At 36.2% G+C, this 16,972-nt stretch overlaps 2 protein-coding genes across 2 annotated transcripts; both read right to left on the bottom strand.

Annotated features, from left to right (window-relative positions):
* Positions 1-1,223: 1,223 nt before the first annotated feature.
* Positions 1,224-5,065, bottom strand: LOC116211468 (GATA transcription factor 11-like). The gene is made up of 3 exons (XM_031545863.1): positions 4,888-5,065; positions 3,624-3,872; positions 1,224-2,165 (listed from the first exon to the last, which is right to left on the bottom strand). Exons 1-3 carry the CDS (start codon positions 4,897-4,899, stop codon positions 1,968-1,970), a joined length of 459 nt encoding a protein of 152 aa, XP_031401723.1. The 5' UTR covers positions 4,900-5,065; the 3' UTR covers positions 1,224-1,967.
* A 2,752-nt stretch (positions 5,066-7,817) lies between these two features.
* On the bottom strand, positions 7,818-10,791 carry LOC116211467 (cytokinin riboside 5'-monophosphate phosphoribohydrolase LOG1). Its single transcript, XM_031545862.1, has 7 exons — positions 10,470-10,791; positions 9,901-9,998; positions 9,728-9,758; positions 8,604-8,703; positions 8,424-8,494; positions 8,160-8,303; positions 7,818-8,063 (listed from the first exon to the last, which is right to left on the bottom strand). Exons 1-7 carry the CDS (start codon positions 10,581-10,583, stop codon positions 7,971-7,973), a joined length of 651 nt encoding a protein of 216 aa, XP_031401722.1. The 5' UTR covers positions 10,584-10,791; the 3' UTR covers positions 7,818-7,970.
* Between the last annotated feature and the right edge of the window lie 6,181 nt (positions 10,792-16,972).

The raw sequence follows: 16,972 nt of genomic DNA, 5'->3' as shown, positions 1-16,972 counted from the left end.
AAATTTAATTTTAAAATGTAGTATAACGAATTTATAGTAAATTATGAAAGATTGAGATCAGAGACGAGGAGGAGGACAGGACACTGCTATTTAATTGTTTTGTGATCCCTAGATAGTATAATGGCTTGGTCAAACTGGATCGCAGGAGCAGGAGTTAAGTAAAGTCCTAATACTATTATTGAATCAGAGCAATTAATTTATGGATAGATGCTTGTCGCCTCAGGAAGCAAGAAGAGACCTCTGCTTCCTTGGCCTTGGCGCGTCTGGCTTTTCCATGCATTCATTAAAACATATTTATTAACATTATTGACAATATTCTTTTGCAGTTCTCAGTTCAGGTCGAGGTGCCTATTCGTAAACTCTCTCTCTCTCTCTCTCTCTCTCTCTCTCTCTCTCTCTCTCTCTCATTATAAGTCTTCTATACTCTTTCCGGGTATCGATAGAGACCGCTTTTGAGAGTTGAGATCGATGCGAGAAGTAGGAATCTCAATAAATTGATGCCCGACTTAATTATCTATAATTTAATTATTATTATTATTATTATTGAATAAATTGAGGGAAATGCATGCACGTGAAGTGGTGAACAACCCCAACACAAATGTAAGCTGGCGATGGATATCTTATGGAGCCAAGCCAACAAAAACAAAACATAAATAAATAAAAATGGTCCCATGAAATTTAATGGGATCGGACGGTAATAGTACACTTAAAAAAAAAAAACTTCATTTAATTGTTTCACTCCCTTCAATTTCATGAGACATGCATGCCCCCTCGCCTGCGGCGGTCACCGTCGTTCCTTGCCTCTTAGTTGCAGTTCTTGCACTCTACATACATATATATATATATATATACACACACACATATACGTATGTATGCATGCATGTTCTCATTCTGTGCTAACCCCTACCACGTTTTTTCCTTGGCGCGAGTACGATCAACCATGGGGTGACATTTTACGTTTTATAATCTTGACCTCGATTTCGATGGCGTTAACACTAACACTCGAGTTCTCCGGAGATGATACAAGTACTTACTTAATTACAAGCTCTAATGCTAAGGAAATTCATGGGGCCATGTCAAACGATATGAGGTGCACATGTGACTCGAAACACAGGACTCAGGTGCGAACATAAACTGCCGCTGCATCTTTGACCACTATCCACTAATATGTTCATGTCTTAAGTAACCAGCAATGTTCTAATCGTTTTCTGGCCAGACCACAGACTATCACTGGTTTTCGTTTCTCTTTTAGCTTGGGGCAGAAAAATGTTATATTGTCGATTTTTGCAAGACTACCGGTAAGCCGAGCTTAGCAGACTACTAGGTACTCTAAAGCTTCTACTTATTAATCAATCTACAGAACAAATCAGCTAAGAACTAGAGAACCAAATGGAGGGGAAAGAAGGGAAAAAAAAAAAAAGGAAAAAAAATTTGAGAAAAATGGAGAACAAAAACAGAGATCCCAAACTAGGAAAACTGTTCTCCTAAACTCACTAAAAATCATCATCACCATCATCAAACAGATAAACACCCATCCGAGTTCTCGAGCTGACGACTGGAAGGCCTCATACTATCATTTGACACAGCACCTTCACGGCTCACCTTCTTCCTCATCTCTACCACCTTCTTATGCGAGTTGGAGTGCAGTGACGCAATGAATGTCGGGCTCGCCGCAGGCCTGTACTCGGGGAATAGCCGCCCTGATCTATATCGGACCCCACAGGCATTGCACAATGTCTTTGGGCCCATCGGGCCTTCCCTCCATTGTGGGGTCTTCGTCACCTCACAGTGCGAGCACTTCCTCGTCCCATTAGAAAGAAGAGTCGGCTCATTGTTGTTATTTCCACCTGAGAGAACTGAGAGATTCTTCTTCTTTCCCTTTCTTTTCTCCGAGAATGATATAAACGGAATGGAAGTGAGCCTTGGGTTTAAGGTGGGCGGACGAAGCCGCTTACTGCGAGCTCGTTTCACAGGGATGAAGAATCTGAACCGAAGTGGACAGAGTTATAGCCTGACCACGAGCTGCCACTCTCAAGGACGGAGACTGAGCCGGATGTGGTCTGAAACAGGCTCGAGTCTTTGATGCCGCCAAACAAAATATGCCTGTCTGAAGTTGCCTCCCCATTGACTTGCGATGAGTCCTTCAGCTTAGGTTTACCCTGATACTGAGAAATAATACAAGGAGTTTGTATATCAAAATACAGCCCAAAGTCAAGAAAAAGCATGGGTTGCAATTTCCGCAAATTGAAGCTATATAAACATAATACGTAACATTTTTTATGCCACGCTATGTCAATATCAGCCTGTGGAGAGAGCAGAGGATCCAAGCCCAGCACATACATCAGATGCAATTGATAGGCATTGTTTCAGTCTTAAGTTTCAGCAAATCACTGTGGCTGTTATCCGGTAGGTTTATGCATCAGTATATAATAGACTTGCGAGAATTAATTGGTCAGTGAATGCATAGCTTCCAACAGTGAGAATAATATTTTCTCACATTTACTAACAGAACATAAATATTACCCAATCAGGACAGACCAAGCCTACAGTTCACGAGGAGTCTACACGGTAAGTACCTGAAACCGATCTATAATTTTATCCTCACTATGATGAAACTTCAGGAAATAAAAGATCAGCAGATTTGTTTATAAGGGGGAAAAGCAAAATGCACCCTTAAACTCAGTTTTGAAATTTGGTTCCACTATATCCTCTAACTGCAGAGACCTCTTATGAAATCATACGAACACTACTGTGGTGGCTTCACCTGGAGTCAGTCCACACTGAAGCTTCACGTAATGCCATTAACAAGTGAACATACTTCGCTGAGCACAAATCATTTGAGTTGAAATAATAGAGGATAGAATGCTCAGCTGAAAGTTCAAAAGAGTACTTCCAATAAACATAACGCTTTTGGTTATCCCTCCATTAAATTCACTATACCAGGTAGGAACTATTAAGATAGATTACACAACTCTCACAGCATGTTCAGAGATATACCAGTTTTTAGCCATGTACCAGAGGTAAGCAATAAATAGATTTGATAAGAACAAGGCGCAACATATAATTGTGAAGCTTCATCACCGGTTCAAAGGAATGAGCTAAAAAAAACAAAAAAAAGGACATGCCTGTACCATATCAGGTTAAATCACTTTGCTATCTCAACTCACCATCAGGGACACCTCATTTCCTACGTTCAAGTCATTATTGATGGAACAAAAAACTAAGACAGTAAAACTCATTGACAAACATGGTATCCCCAAATTCCAACCAACACATGGAAGAAACACTGTATCATTTGAGCAAAACCCGAATGTTGGTTCAAATTGTAAACTATTGCTTAATCCTTCTCATTCTATCTACGCTCTACATGTGGACTAATAAGAAGATCAGGATAATAGTAAGTCAGAAAAACTTCTTGTTCCATACAAGTCATACTAACAACAGGAAGCTCTACATATTTGTACGAATATAACATCCAAGATTCACTCACAAAAGTAGCTCATTAATATATGCTGGTGAAACAGACCAGAGACCTGTAGTACCCTCTGAGAAAACAAAGGACAGACTCTTCAGCATGCTCATAATATATTGTTGTATGAGAGATTATTCTGAGCAAAACTTACCTCAGGGGTAGTGCTAAGTGGGCCAGAATCATCATCACATAATTTACCACCAAGACCAGAGGGTAATCCAGCTAAGATATCCGAGGAAGGCAGCTCAAGGAGTTGGAATCTCTCATCCCAATCATCATCTAACACGTTGCCAACCACATCTTCCAATGGAAAATCAATGTGTTTGATAACATTATCGTAGAATTCATCGGGATTTCCGTTGAAGTCGTCCAATAACAAAGGACCAACCATATCAATACCCTGTTGTGAAAAAATCAGGAAACAGAACAAATTAAATATTTGCGATAATAACCATAATGCTCCTGAATGAAACCACCGCACATTTGGCATAATAACATTGACATAGAGCAATAGAAGGTAACTCCAAAATCTCCATATTTATGAGAGCATCATCATGTGGTATGAAATAACTTTTTCCCTAAAACCTACTCGATACTCTCGTGGTTTCACAAAATTTCCCCATTAGGTTTGGCCAAAAGTCCTAATACTGGTTCATAGATGACATAAGTAAGGTCAACGTTATCGTATGTTTCGCTTTTGGTCCGCCACTAATTCTCCTATTGCTACGAGCAACTAATTAGAGGAGAAGATGTTGGGGAGTCAGCACTAAGGAATTACATGAAAAGGGACACCACAAATTGGGACATCATTAGCATACAAAACGCAGACATTACAAAAGAATTGATAAATTCCCGACAGATTTTATATAAATACACAACGTCCCTTTCAGAGTCTTAGGAGAATAAGTACTGTAATTGTCTTCTTAAGGCAACAGCTTACATTTCCCCAACCAATAGAATCAAACCTAAGCTCAAAATGAGGGGATGCCATTATCATTATTATTGTTATTATTATATGTTAATTATTATTACATGAAAAATTGAAACCCCATTTGGGTTGCAGAGGAAATGCTAGCGCTAAAGCTCAGAAAAGCCCGAAAACCCCTACCAGTTAAGCCTTAGAGGACCAACACGTCAAGAAATGCTGGAAAAATCGAAACTTTTTTTCAATTTTGCGCAGCATGTTCCCACCGAGCCTCCCGGGAACTAACACGACAATGCTAACAGATGGAATTTGTCACGACAGGAGAAATTAACAGAGGGGAAATGAAGCTGGACCAGACTACCAGACAAGGCACAAGAGAAATGCCGCGGAAATCGAACGAGGAACACGCCCAGAAAAGACAAAAGGAAAATCGAAAAACCCCGGACAAAACGACCGAAAAAGGGCGAGAAATTAGGGTAAGCAACAGGACCTTTTTTGACATTGTCACATCTCTGAACGGAGCGGAATCACCACATTGCCATTGTCAAGGACGCGAAGCGAAAGGGGCAAAGTACTGAAGGGGAAGAGGAGAAGGAGGAGGAGGAAGAGGAGAAGATAGAGAGAAGAGATTCAGAGGAATCTAATTTGTGTCTGCAGCAAATGGGAATTTAGGTTTTTGTTCGCGAGTGATGATCAGCTGCGCCCTCCCTCACTATCTGATCCTGCGACCGCTGTCTCATCACCGTCCGTTGCGCATACCGCCCGGGGAGATCCGCCGGTGGTCAACGGGGCGGTGCTGGTCAAAGGTGGTTCACGTGATCTTTTGCGCCCTTTACTTTCCCTATTTTTGTGATTTTGTCACGTTACTTAATTATCATTTGCCGAGGGTTAGATCCGACAATGGCATACATCATCATGCAATTAATTAATTGATTTTCTCGGTCCATTATTGCCCAATTTGATAATACGTAAATCCGAAATATTAAAAATTGAGAAAATACATGCATCTCACCAAATTCATTATCTTAGATCTAACTCGGATGTGAACTTTAAAGAAGTGCGTGTCTCATATGTAGATTCATTTACGGAAGAAAACTTCGTGCGAGATGATGATAAAGACTATTTTTGTTTTAAAAAATTTTTCCAATGGAAAATACACAAATTCTTTTTTGGAATTCAAAATTTGTGTGGATTACATTACTAAAGATGAGTTGTTATTTTGTTACGTCACAAGTAAAAATGGAAAATTAATTGTTTTTGCCTTTTAAAAAGTAAAAATTATAATTTGTGCCAAGGAAAGAAACTTGACTGCGAAATGCAGGATCATTACCTGCCTTACAAAGGCAAATTTAACCACTCGCTTTATAAGATGAGATTGATCACAAATTCATCACCAAAAAAAAAAATCATCCTAGAAAGAGAAAAAGAAGAAGAAGAACTTATAATAACAAGATAAAAAAACAATTCTTTGATGGGCTTTGGGCCTCCATACGACAAGAAGAAAAGGACGAAAGCCAATTGACAGTAGGCCCATTCAATAGTTCTCAGATTTGGGCCTTCGAGAGGCCCAAATAACTAGATAACGTAATTGTGTTATTGAATTATTATGAGAAAAAGTGTGGAAAGTAATTAATAGTCGAGAAAAAGTAATGATTGTATTGTTGAATTGTGAAAAAAAAATGATGAATAGTTGAAAGAATTTATTATTAAAAATTGAATTAAACGGTTAAAAAAATTGAAAAAAATAAAAAAGTAATAATTGTGCCGTTGAATTGAAAATAAGTATAATAAAATTTTAAAAAAATTGTAACCAAATGGACGTTAAAGCGCTTTATTTTTTAAGGGTTAATTTTTTTTTTCAAGGGTTAATTTTAAGAAACATTCACATTTTATTCTCTTTTATACATATAACCAAAAAAAGAGTACGTCTTTAGAAATTAAGTGCTTTAATCGTAAGTTTTTAACTTTTTGGCTGAAAAAATATTTTGTATTTCAAGAAATAATTTTTAAAAATATAAATTTGAGAAAATTGAAAAGAAAAGTGAAATTAAAAAGGCAGATGGTAGAAGAGGAGTTAGGGGGCAGTTGGGGCCCCGAGTCTACCACCATACCAAGATTTGCCAATTTGTTCTATACAACAAAGGGAGCACAAAATCTCGAAGCCTTCCACCGCCGCTTAAATAAGATAGTGAAAGTGTCATGCCCCCACTTGACTCTGCTTGTTCTACTTTCAATGTTTTGCTTTTTATTAATTTATTTTTCCAATATTATTCAATTTTTAAGAAATTAATAAAAATAAAAACTAATAAAAAAATGGATGGAAAACAAAAAAAAAACTAATCAGAGAAAACGGAGAATATAGGATAAATTACAAAAAAAAACTCAAATTTTGTAAAATGTCTCAGTTTTGTCCTAAATTTTGTTTTGTAACAGAAAAAATCATAAATTTTTTAAAATGTCTTAAAAATGACATCCGTTATAACTTCCGTCAATTTTTGCCTACGTGTGACCTACGTGGACTGTTAAAGGGACCCACCATCAGCAGCAAAAATTGACGGAAGTTATAACGGAAGTCATTTTTGAGACATTTTAGAAAACTTATGATTTTTTTTGTTACAAAACAAAATTTAAGACAAAACTGAGACTTTTTACAAAATTTGGATTTTTTTTTGTAATTTGCCCGAGAATATAATGGAGAACACACAATTTTGGCTAGAAACAAAATAATTTGGAATTTTACACGCTATAATTTCTAACAACGTTTGTTTTTAGCTATGTTTATAAAAATACGTAAAGTATGTGCTTTTATTTGAAATTAGTCTTTTTTTTTGGCGGAGATTGAAATTAGTCTTTTGTTAGTATTGTTTTGTGTATTGTTATTATTGTTTTGGGCATTATTATTTGCATAATGCACAATTTAGAATGTTTCCCACTATAATAACATGAATTATTAGCAAATTATCTTTCAGCTCGATTTCAGTATCATTTGAGGAAAAAAAGAAAAAAGAAATATACGTATATATATATATATATTTGTTACTTTAGACTAAAATACCAAAGCCATGTTGAAATATAACATATCAAAATCATTTTTTAATGGCATCATTAATAACGTGCAGAGATAAGTTTTCCATGTTCTCTGAACTCAAGGGCAGGGCAGGGCTGGGCTAGGAGGAGGAGGAACCCAGCAAAGTTTCAGTTCAGTGGATAGAGTCCCATCTTCCATGTCAGCTTTTTTTTTTCTTTTTTTTTTCCCACTATTTTTATTTTGTAATCAGCTAAATGTTTGTTCGTGAAGATCGGGGCGCATGTCCTCGGCCTAGCGATGAAGACCGATTATCGCTCGGACTTGAAGTTCGGCCTCGGCCAAGAGCTAAAGTCATAGCTGAATAGGAAGGAATGCAAAGATTGAGGAAGAACTGAAGGGAAGAACGGGCGGAATCAATTAATTGATCAGTAAACATTTGTTAAGCTACAAATGCCTTGCGAGTGATGAATTACTAGACTGCCATTTCATCCTCCTTCCTACTTCAATGTTCTGTTTTACTTTTATGCATGATATCATCTTCATCTTCATCTTGAGATGCTGCATTTCGGCGAGTATCCCAACTGCTCCATCTCCCAGCTGAGCTTCGAGGCCACTCTTTCATGGCGCGGGAAGTACTCCTACAGCAAGAAATTTCAGCAGTAATTATTAGTACTTCCGATCATTTATAATATCCGACTCAGGTGCCATGTTAAGCTACTAGAGGGATATATCACCTCCATCTTCTTGACAAGCTCCATAGCAGTAGGAGCAGAGACAATGATATGGCGAGCACTGGGGCTGATGAAGCCTTCCTCCACAGCTTTGTCGATGAATGAGAGGAGAGAGTTGTAATAACCATCCACATTCAGCAGTCCCACCTGCAAATAACTCATATAATTAACAATCAGAACTACAAACAAAAAGAAGAAAAAAGACAAACACTAGATTTATTAGACAAAATCCAATTTAAAATGACGGTCGAGCAACTAAATGGTTACCGGCTTATCATGGATCCCTAGCTGGGCCCAAGTGATCACTTCAAGAAGCTCCTCCAGTGTCCCGTACCCGCCTGAATTCGACGATCACCATCAGACATGGAGAGAAGTGTGAAGATTTTACTAGATGCGTATGCAGTTCTACTGGTGATTAGTAAGTCTCGGTATATATATGGCACGAACCAGGTAAGGCAATAAAGGCGTCGGACTGTCTAGCCATCTCGGCCTTCCTTTGGTGCATGTCCGCCACTGGCTTCACTTCCCCTACTGTCTCTCCCGTTATCTGTTGATATGATTCATTTTTCCGGGGTTCAGTAATCCTAATATATAAGCATTAGATCCAGCAAATGCAAACTATTATGTGAATTACACAGGGCCAATTCATGAATCGTGAATCGAGCGTGTGCGTCCTCTTTTTCGTGCGAAACTTTGGGAGAAGAATGAGGAGATGACACAATAAAGGGAAAATAAAATAAAATTAAATTAAATTAAAGGGCCGAGTAGAGTGAGTGCACGAAAGCTGATATACACCCAGATGCAGGAATTATAAAGAAGAGTAGGGAGATGTCAATACATAATTTAGGCAAAGAATCTCACAAAGAGTGGTTCTAATGAGAACTACGGGAGAAGGACAAATGGTGAAGACCCATTAATTCGATGCCCACACAATCATTTTCCTCTGGACCAGCGAAGGACTTTTCCACTTTTGGGTCCTCACGGTGCAGGCTAGCACACCGGGATTTTCCGAGATAAACCGGATGGTGAACCTGTGGTGCTCAGAGGGCAGAAAGTGGACCGCGAGATAGTGCAAAAAGTTCACGAGGATGAAAACTACAAGACGGAATCAGGAGATTTCTTGCGCGACGGGCACCTACTCGTGTAGTTATTCTCCGAGGCGTGAAAAGGAGGACAAGCGGGGAAGTGACCGTCTTTTGGGGGTAACAAAGGTGAGGTGGGAAATTATGTAACCGAGGCTGCCGCAAGATGAGAAAATTTAGACCATTTGTGAAAGAAGAGGATATTCATTGTTCGAACAAGTTGCAGACACTGTTCATTCTGTCCCTCCGCTAGAGCCCGTCTGGTCATTTTCATTCCATTATTGACTGGTACCTTCAGCCGAATGGCTGAGTGTCTTTTGATCAAGTCTTTACCATAGTAACAAAATATCTTCATTCCTTGACTCGAGGTCATTTTCTGGGCATTTAAGCAAATTGATTACTCGATATGTGCAGTACAGAGGACGAGAAAACAACCGTACGTTTCAAACATTACAGATATGCAAGAGGGAGATGGAGAGAAGGACGTACCTCTCGCGGCATGAGTGTCTTCGGGATGACTCTGGATATAGGAGGGGGAAAATGTGATCAGTAATACTGTTAAAATCAAATTATGAAGTGCAACTGAGACCGACTGGCTGGAATTACCTTCCAATTCATCGAAACGTAAGTGATTTGAGTGAAGAACAGAGGTCAGAACCTACCCAATAACGTGTCGACCGCCATCATAGACAGCCTGAGAGATCAGACCCATCAGTCCAATGCTCCCCCCACCGTACACCAAATCAATGTTTCTCGCGACCTTCAAGATTAGTTTAGCTAGCTGTTAGCACAATTATCATCAGCACACCGGCAGTTCTAGATCTTGTTGCCCCAGCAGTCGAATATTCTGCATAGCCGGCTTAAGATGTAACAATACTAGCAATACTTACGGAGTATTAAGTCATTATTTGGATAGCACAAACGTGGCATAAGTTGTGATGGATTAGACATGCGACATACATTACATGTCGAGTTACTCGGTAAAAGTCCAGCTCTTTTGCGCTCTTGCTGACATGAGCGAGCACAGTTTACTGCACATTTTCAATGCACTGATTGGCACGACCCGGCGGCGGAGAAACTGGGGATTTCGGAGCCTTGAAAGGACGTGACAACGAAAAAAACGTCCAAAAGCATTGGCCAGGCAAATTAACAGGGGCAGAACAGAACAGAACAGAACACAACCGAACCGAACCAAGCGGAAGCCATGGAAGGAAGAGCTGTTTTAGATTACCAGTTCCTTGCCGAGCTCGATGGCGGCGTCCTTGTAGCTGCTCTTCCTGCCTTGGCTGCTCCCACAGAACACACAGATCCTCTTGAACTTGGATTGCTTCATCTCCATCTCCATCTCTCTCCGTAAGTTTTAAGGAGGGAACTATACCAACCGAGCAAAGAAAGCGTTCCTCTGCTTTCTATGACACGCAGAGCGCATTTGACAACCTTCGAATTTGAAGGGTGGCTTGCTCGCTTGCTTTGCTTTGTGGTTGTGTCTGCAGTTGCTCATATATATTAACGGTTTAGTGTCGGAGAAACATCAGCTTCAGCCGCCATTTATTAAATAAATAAACAAACAAATTGTCATGTATTTCCCTCGGTACCATGATATATAAAGCATGCATGAATTCCAGTAACAATCTCAGTAACTACATACATTTTTAAATTAAATATATGCATGGAAAGTCTCGTTAGGAGCTCCAGCTCTTACGTACGCGCTCGATTACTTTTCATTTTCGTTCACTCTTAGTTTTGATATTAAAATTTATAAAAGTTATGGAATCATGGTTTCTTTTGAATTACCGAAGGAAAAAAAAGGCTTCTTGTAAAACCGAAAGTTGTAAACTAATCAAATAAAGATTAACAGCTTTTTTATGAAAACAAAGTGGATGAATTTTTAGGTATTTTTGTTTTCCTTTTTCTTTGTTTGTTCCATAGGAATAGAATTATAGAAGGTTAAATAGGAGTGAAGTTTTAAAATGCGTTTTTCCTTCTTTTTTTCTCTCTTGTTATTCACCCTCGTATGCGGAAATCCTAATTGGACTCGACTAATCTTAATTCCATTCTATCAATCGAAAAAAAATCTAGTTCGAGTTGAGTCTACCAAGTAAGGGGTAGAGCTCTCCCAACGTGAATTTTGTCCATTCACAATACTCGAATCTTAAATATTTTTTAAGGAGAATAAGTGTGAAATACTTAAATTAATCCGAGGTTGGCTTTTATAATAAGATTAAACAATAGAAAAAATTAAAGCAATTTTTTAGGGTGAATTGTAGAAAGAAATAAATAATTATAAGATGAGATTTTCATTCAAAATAATAGCATAAAATGACGCATTCTTTCTTCTTCTTTTTTTTCTTTCTAATTTCTTCCTTTCTTTTCCTTCTTTAGTTAAGAAAGAAAATGATAAGAAAAAATAGTTTGACCTTTTCTGATGACATGTTGCTTTCATGTTTATCGACATCACAGCTTTACTTCCCTAAAAAATGGGACAAGTGGAAAATCAATAGGCCAAGTCATCGAGAACTCAATTTTATTGAAAAGGATTTTTCCAAGGTGGTCGATATGAATTTACGTGTCAAATGTGTTCTAATGATCAACATGTAAGAATAATAATATTTAGTTTGATCATTACCACTCTAGATTGGGCTGTTCATGTTTCAGGAATGACGGTATCAATAGGGACAGTGATGTTGGGTATGTCCCTATATATCTCAATTTGTTGGTGAAACGGATGGGAACATGGAAAATTTGACACGGCTCTTAATATTTGTATAGTACACTGAATTAAGTAGGTATGTGTGAGGGAAACTTCCTTTGGCTAGATCAGTTTTGGTCATTTTCAGAACTTTGGGCTCCAATGAAAATGGCACAAATTCATTTATTAGTGTGTTTGGCTGGAAAACACTTACAATTAATGCGCGTTTTATTAATTTTTCATTAGCTAATTAAATCTTTCTTTTTTCCCCCTTCATTAGATTACAACCGAAGGCTCACGTGCGCCTTCATAAGGGAAATAGTAGAACATGAGAAATCTCGTTCATACATTAAAGTATGAATTTCACTACATTAAACCTCTTTACTCGGTTGATTTCCATTTTTACCTCATCACTAAAATTCCATATTGAATACTTGATTTCTCATCATAAGTTTTGATCGTTTTGAGTTGGTACATGATATCTAGACAACGACAGTTCTAGCGCATGATATATATATATATATATATATATATATATATATATATATTCCAACATGGTTGGTTTTTTTCTAATAAACATATTCCTCCACGAACTTTGGTATCACAATCATTCGTACATATATAGTCGTACATAATACATATGATATGCTGCGATGCCTAGCTATGTGCTTACTTAGTATATGTATAGTAGGAAAATATAAGATGATGATCGGGACAAATAGGTAGGATGAATTTTTGGTTTGACCGTACTTTTCCATGTTTTGTACCCTCAACAGCCTTCTGCCCCAGCGCCTAGGCATTTCCCTGTGTTGATGAATAGGAAACAGATTTTTTTTTATTGCATTAATTAATTAATTTTAAAGAGGAGTGATGCAGAGGAAGAACACTTGCCATTCCCAATTCCCAGTTGGACCAAACCATGTTGTCTCCCCCCCCCCCCCCCCCGGGGTTCTTTGGCGAGGCCTTAATTTGCAATTAATCTTTTCTTCTTTCTTTTTAGAAAGTTCACAAAAAAGAAATATATATATAAAAAAAACTCTACATATATATCTAGTGAAAACTAACTATTACATTTTCAATCTACAGAAAAAAAACTATTACATATTTTCAGCACCCAAAAAAAGAGAGAAAAAAACTATTATCACATAATTATACTTTGAAGGTTATTGCAATATTGTGTTTATTATATTTAATGAAGCTTTTCCAGTTCTCTAGTTCTGATAAAAATCCACATGCACGGGTACATGAAATGAAAATTAAATAATGACTACAAAAAAAAATGCTAATAATTGACCTGATGTGACTTTGTTGCTGTATACATATATAATTGATTGAAATGTAAGAATCAACACACACACACACACACATATATATATATAAGTGACTTTGCTCAAAGAACAATTTAGTTTGATGTATAATATATCTATATGTATTTTTCTCTGAGCCATTATAGTTGGAAAATTGAATGTGTATATATATATATATATATATATATGTATGTATGTATGTATGTATAAGTGTATATATAATTGTATATATCATTCTGTGCGGATAAATAAAAAATTAACAAATATACATTCGTTTTACTTATTTATCAAAGCACAGGTAGAGAAATCAGGCCATTGCCCGGCCACCTTATCACCGAGAAAAAAAGGAAGCCCAGGCAGAGAAAACCCATAATAATTTTTTGTATACGTACATATATATATATATATATATATACTTCTTGTAAATATTATTGTTGTCACTATTACATTAGAACATGTTCTCATGCATGCTGACAGTCAACACGACCGACCACTCCTTTAAAATTTTGTTTCCATTCTCCTTATTAAAAATAATAATGCTAGAGAGTTCTTTAGTAAATTGATCCAGTTCGAATGAGTTAGTCGGGAGTTTATTGAGCTTCCAGATATTTGGATGCACAAAAAAAAAAAACCTAATATATGGCCACATATAAATCCTTCTTCTTAATGCCATCCATTATTAATATGACATATGATACATACATACATATACATAGATATATATATATATAACTGGAATATTAATATATAACCAGCTGGTTCGAAATAGAATGAATGATGTACGTCAGATCAGGGGTATGCTCATTAGCTTTTACAGGGGAAATTATAATTTGCCCAAGCCAATAATGAGGATTTCTATTTGCGGATATTGATTTGTGATTAATTAGATTTTTATAAATCTTTGTGATTGGATAATTCCAAAAATGTTGGTAGATGGATTAATGCAGCTCCCTGGTCGACACGTGTTCCTTCCGGAAACAGTAGGTGATGTACAGTCATATTACGTGTATACCACTATCCACTCCTCGCATCATCATTTTTCCCGATCTATAATGGAGCAAATAATTCCATAGGATCTCCCATGAATCTGATATGTTTGGTTTTAGAGTTAAATAGAGTTGAGTTTTGATTTTAATTGGTTTATAATGATTGTGTTGTTGAATTATGAAAAAAAATATGAAAAAATAATGAATAGTTGAGAAAATTTAGTATTAAAAATTGAATTAAATGGTTAAAAAAATTGAATAAAATGAGAAAAGTAATAATTATGTTGATTTTTATTGTGTAGTGAGTAGAGTTAAAGTTAGAGTTAAAATTTCATGGTGTCTTTGGTTTTAGAGTTGAGTTGAGTTTTGATTTATTTGGGTTGTAATGATTGTTTTGTTAAATTATGAGAAAAAATGTGAAAAAGTAATGAATAGTTGAGAGAAATTAGTATTAAAAATTGAATTGAGTATAATGAAGGTGTATGTGGATTTATGTATAGGCCCTACCTTTTTTTATTTTGAAAAGTTGATTTTTGTTGTGTGGTGAGTAAAGTTAAAGTTAGAATTATAACTTTAAAATCCGATTACGAAACCAAACGGAGTAAAATAACTTACAAACCAAACATAGTATATTTGCATCCGTTCAGCAATAAGAATTAAATAAATAAAATATCATTATTAAACTCTATATAGAACCCTTTTTTTTGTGTAGGACTATATAGAACCATTAATTAGTACATAATTAGAGTTCCTTCTTTCCTTTTTTGGTTCTCACCCCAAGTGAAACTTGCAAACCTTGATCGATGTAATTACTGTGGTGAACTAACATAGGTAGTTTCAAGTGGTTTAAGTTTGTTCATTTCAAGTAAGGTCTAGAGTGAGTTAGTAACAAAATTAGTACGTTAGGATCCCTCGGCTCCTACCGATGACTCCCATGGGCATATCATCTTAGCTTGTCCAACTACGAGAACATACAATATCAATGAAGGGGATTTTGTTACTCATATTATTATTTATGAAGCATTAGATCCAAGTGTCACAAGATCATTCCATCCAAAGTCTCCACCAAATTTTTTTGTTTTGATTTCTCCTACTTTTTCAATGATCTCCTCTCTCTTGTCTTTATCCCTTTTTATTTTGTCCAATTTCTTCAGAGTTTTTCTAATCGAGTGGAGGATCATATTTGTCCAATGAGGAAGTGACAGGTTTTTAAAAGCCAAGTCAAATTGGGTTTCTCCTGAATCGAGACGAGAGAGGTGACGGGAAATGAGAAGAGGGATCATAATTTCTGCCAGTCCCAGCTATAAAAGGCTAAGCTTGTATTCGATTTTCGAATTGAATAATAACTAACTTATTATGAAATTAAAAATATAAAAAATAATTATTGCATTGTTGAATTTGTAAAGAATATAATTGAGTTGAGTTGAGTAAGATAAATTACTCAAAAATCAAACAAAGCCGGCAATTAATCGTCCACTTTTTAAATCTTGTTCTTCCTAAAATAGGAACATGCCCTTTCGGCCTATTGATTGCGTTATTAGTGGTCCTGTATTATATACTAGTAGAGTTACACATATAATGCATGGGAAAATTAATAAATAAAATCATGCACGGTATATATATGATGAAAAACATATATTACTTATTTTATAGTTAAATTCTATTTTAATTTAATACAATCATTGTAAAGTATCCAAAAATTTTAATAATTTAATATCCTTATTAAAAATATATGATGTAATATTTGGCCGATCATTATTATGTCGTTATATTAATGCGTCTTATTCAGAATACCGTTGGTTGATTCAAGTTTCATTAGTAACAATTCCTATTTAAATATTTTATAAATCGGCCCTATAAGATGAATTAAGAACCGTTATATTATATTATTGTTTTATATTATTATATTATATTATTACTTTCTTCATGACAGGATAGACCTAGGGTTTGGACTTGGGGGACAAGATTTTTTAGGAGATGAACTATAGGATAATTTACCAAATTAGGGGCAAATATAAAAAAATTTATTAAAATTTGAAGAATTATACTTAAATTTTTTGAAGATGAAAAAATTATAGGGGGTGACTGCCACCTCCAGTCCCCCTCGGTCCATCCCTGTTTTATGGTTAAGTAATGTCTAAATTTACATTAATTTATTAGTATTTTTTTAAAAATAAAAGAAAAATTCAAGAGTATGAAAAACGAACGTTCTCCAACTTGCGAAATGCTTACAGTTTATATATATATATGGTTTAATACAATTGGTATGCTTGAATTGCATACAATTTCTTAGGCAACGGTTGCTATGTCTTTTCTAGACAATATACACTGCAGATATATGAAGTCAATCTCACGGGGGATCATCCAAGCATATAATTTCTTCAAGCACCGCGAATCGCACAGCTTGAACTTGGTACGTCCATGTAGCTAGCTAGTGGGTTGGGAGTGGCCAATAATTGCTTGACTCGAGCAAAGTCCTGCCAAAACCCTTAACGATGAAAAATTCCCTTTTCTAATAATTTTATCTTCTAATGGTCGGAAGTCAATATGATATAATTCCCTACTACCATTGCATGCTAGTTTTGATGACATACATATATCTTTTGACACGTGTCATATTTTGATTTCGTATTTCACTAAAAAAAAATGCTATGCGAGCTTTTAGCATACTGATGCCCATAAATTTCCTGAATGTCTGCTCTAAACGTAACATATGACCGGAACTAATGGAGCAGAAAAGTTTAATACATCC

The sequence above is a fragment of the Punica granatum genome, chromosome 6, assembly GCF_007655135.1.
Source record: "Punica granatum isolate Tunisia-2019 chromosome 6, ASM765513v2, whole genome shotgun sequence".
In the NCBI taxonomy this organism is placed as follows: Eukaryota; Viridiplantae; Streptophyta; class Magnoliopsida; order Myrtales; family Lythraceae; genus Punica; species Punica granatum.
Note: the sequence above shows the minus strand (reverse complement) of the source record. Positions and strands in the feature narration are given on the sequence as shown.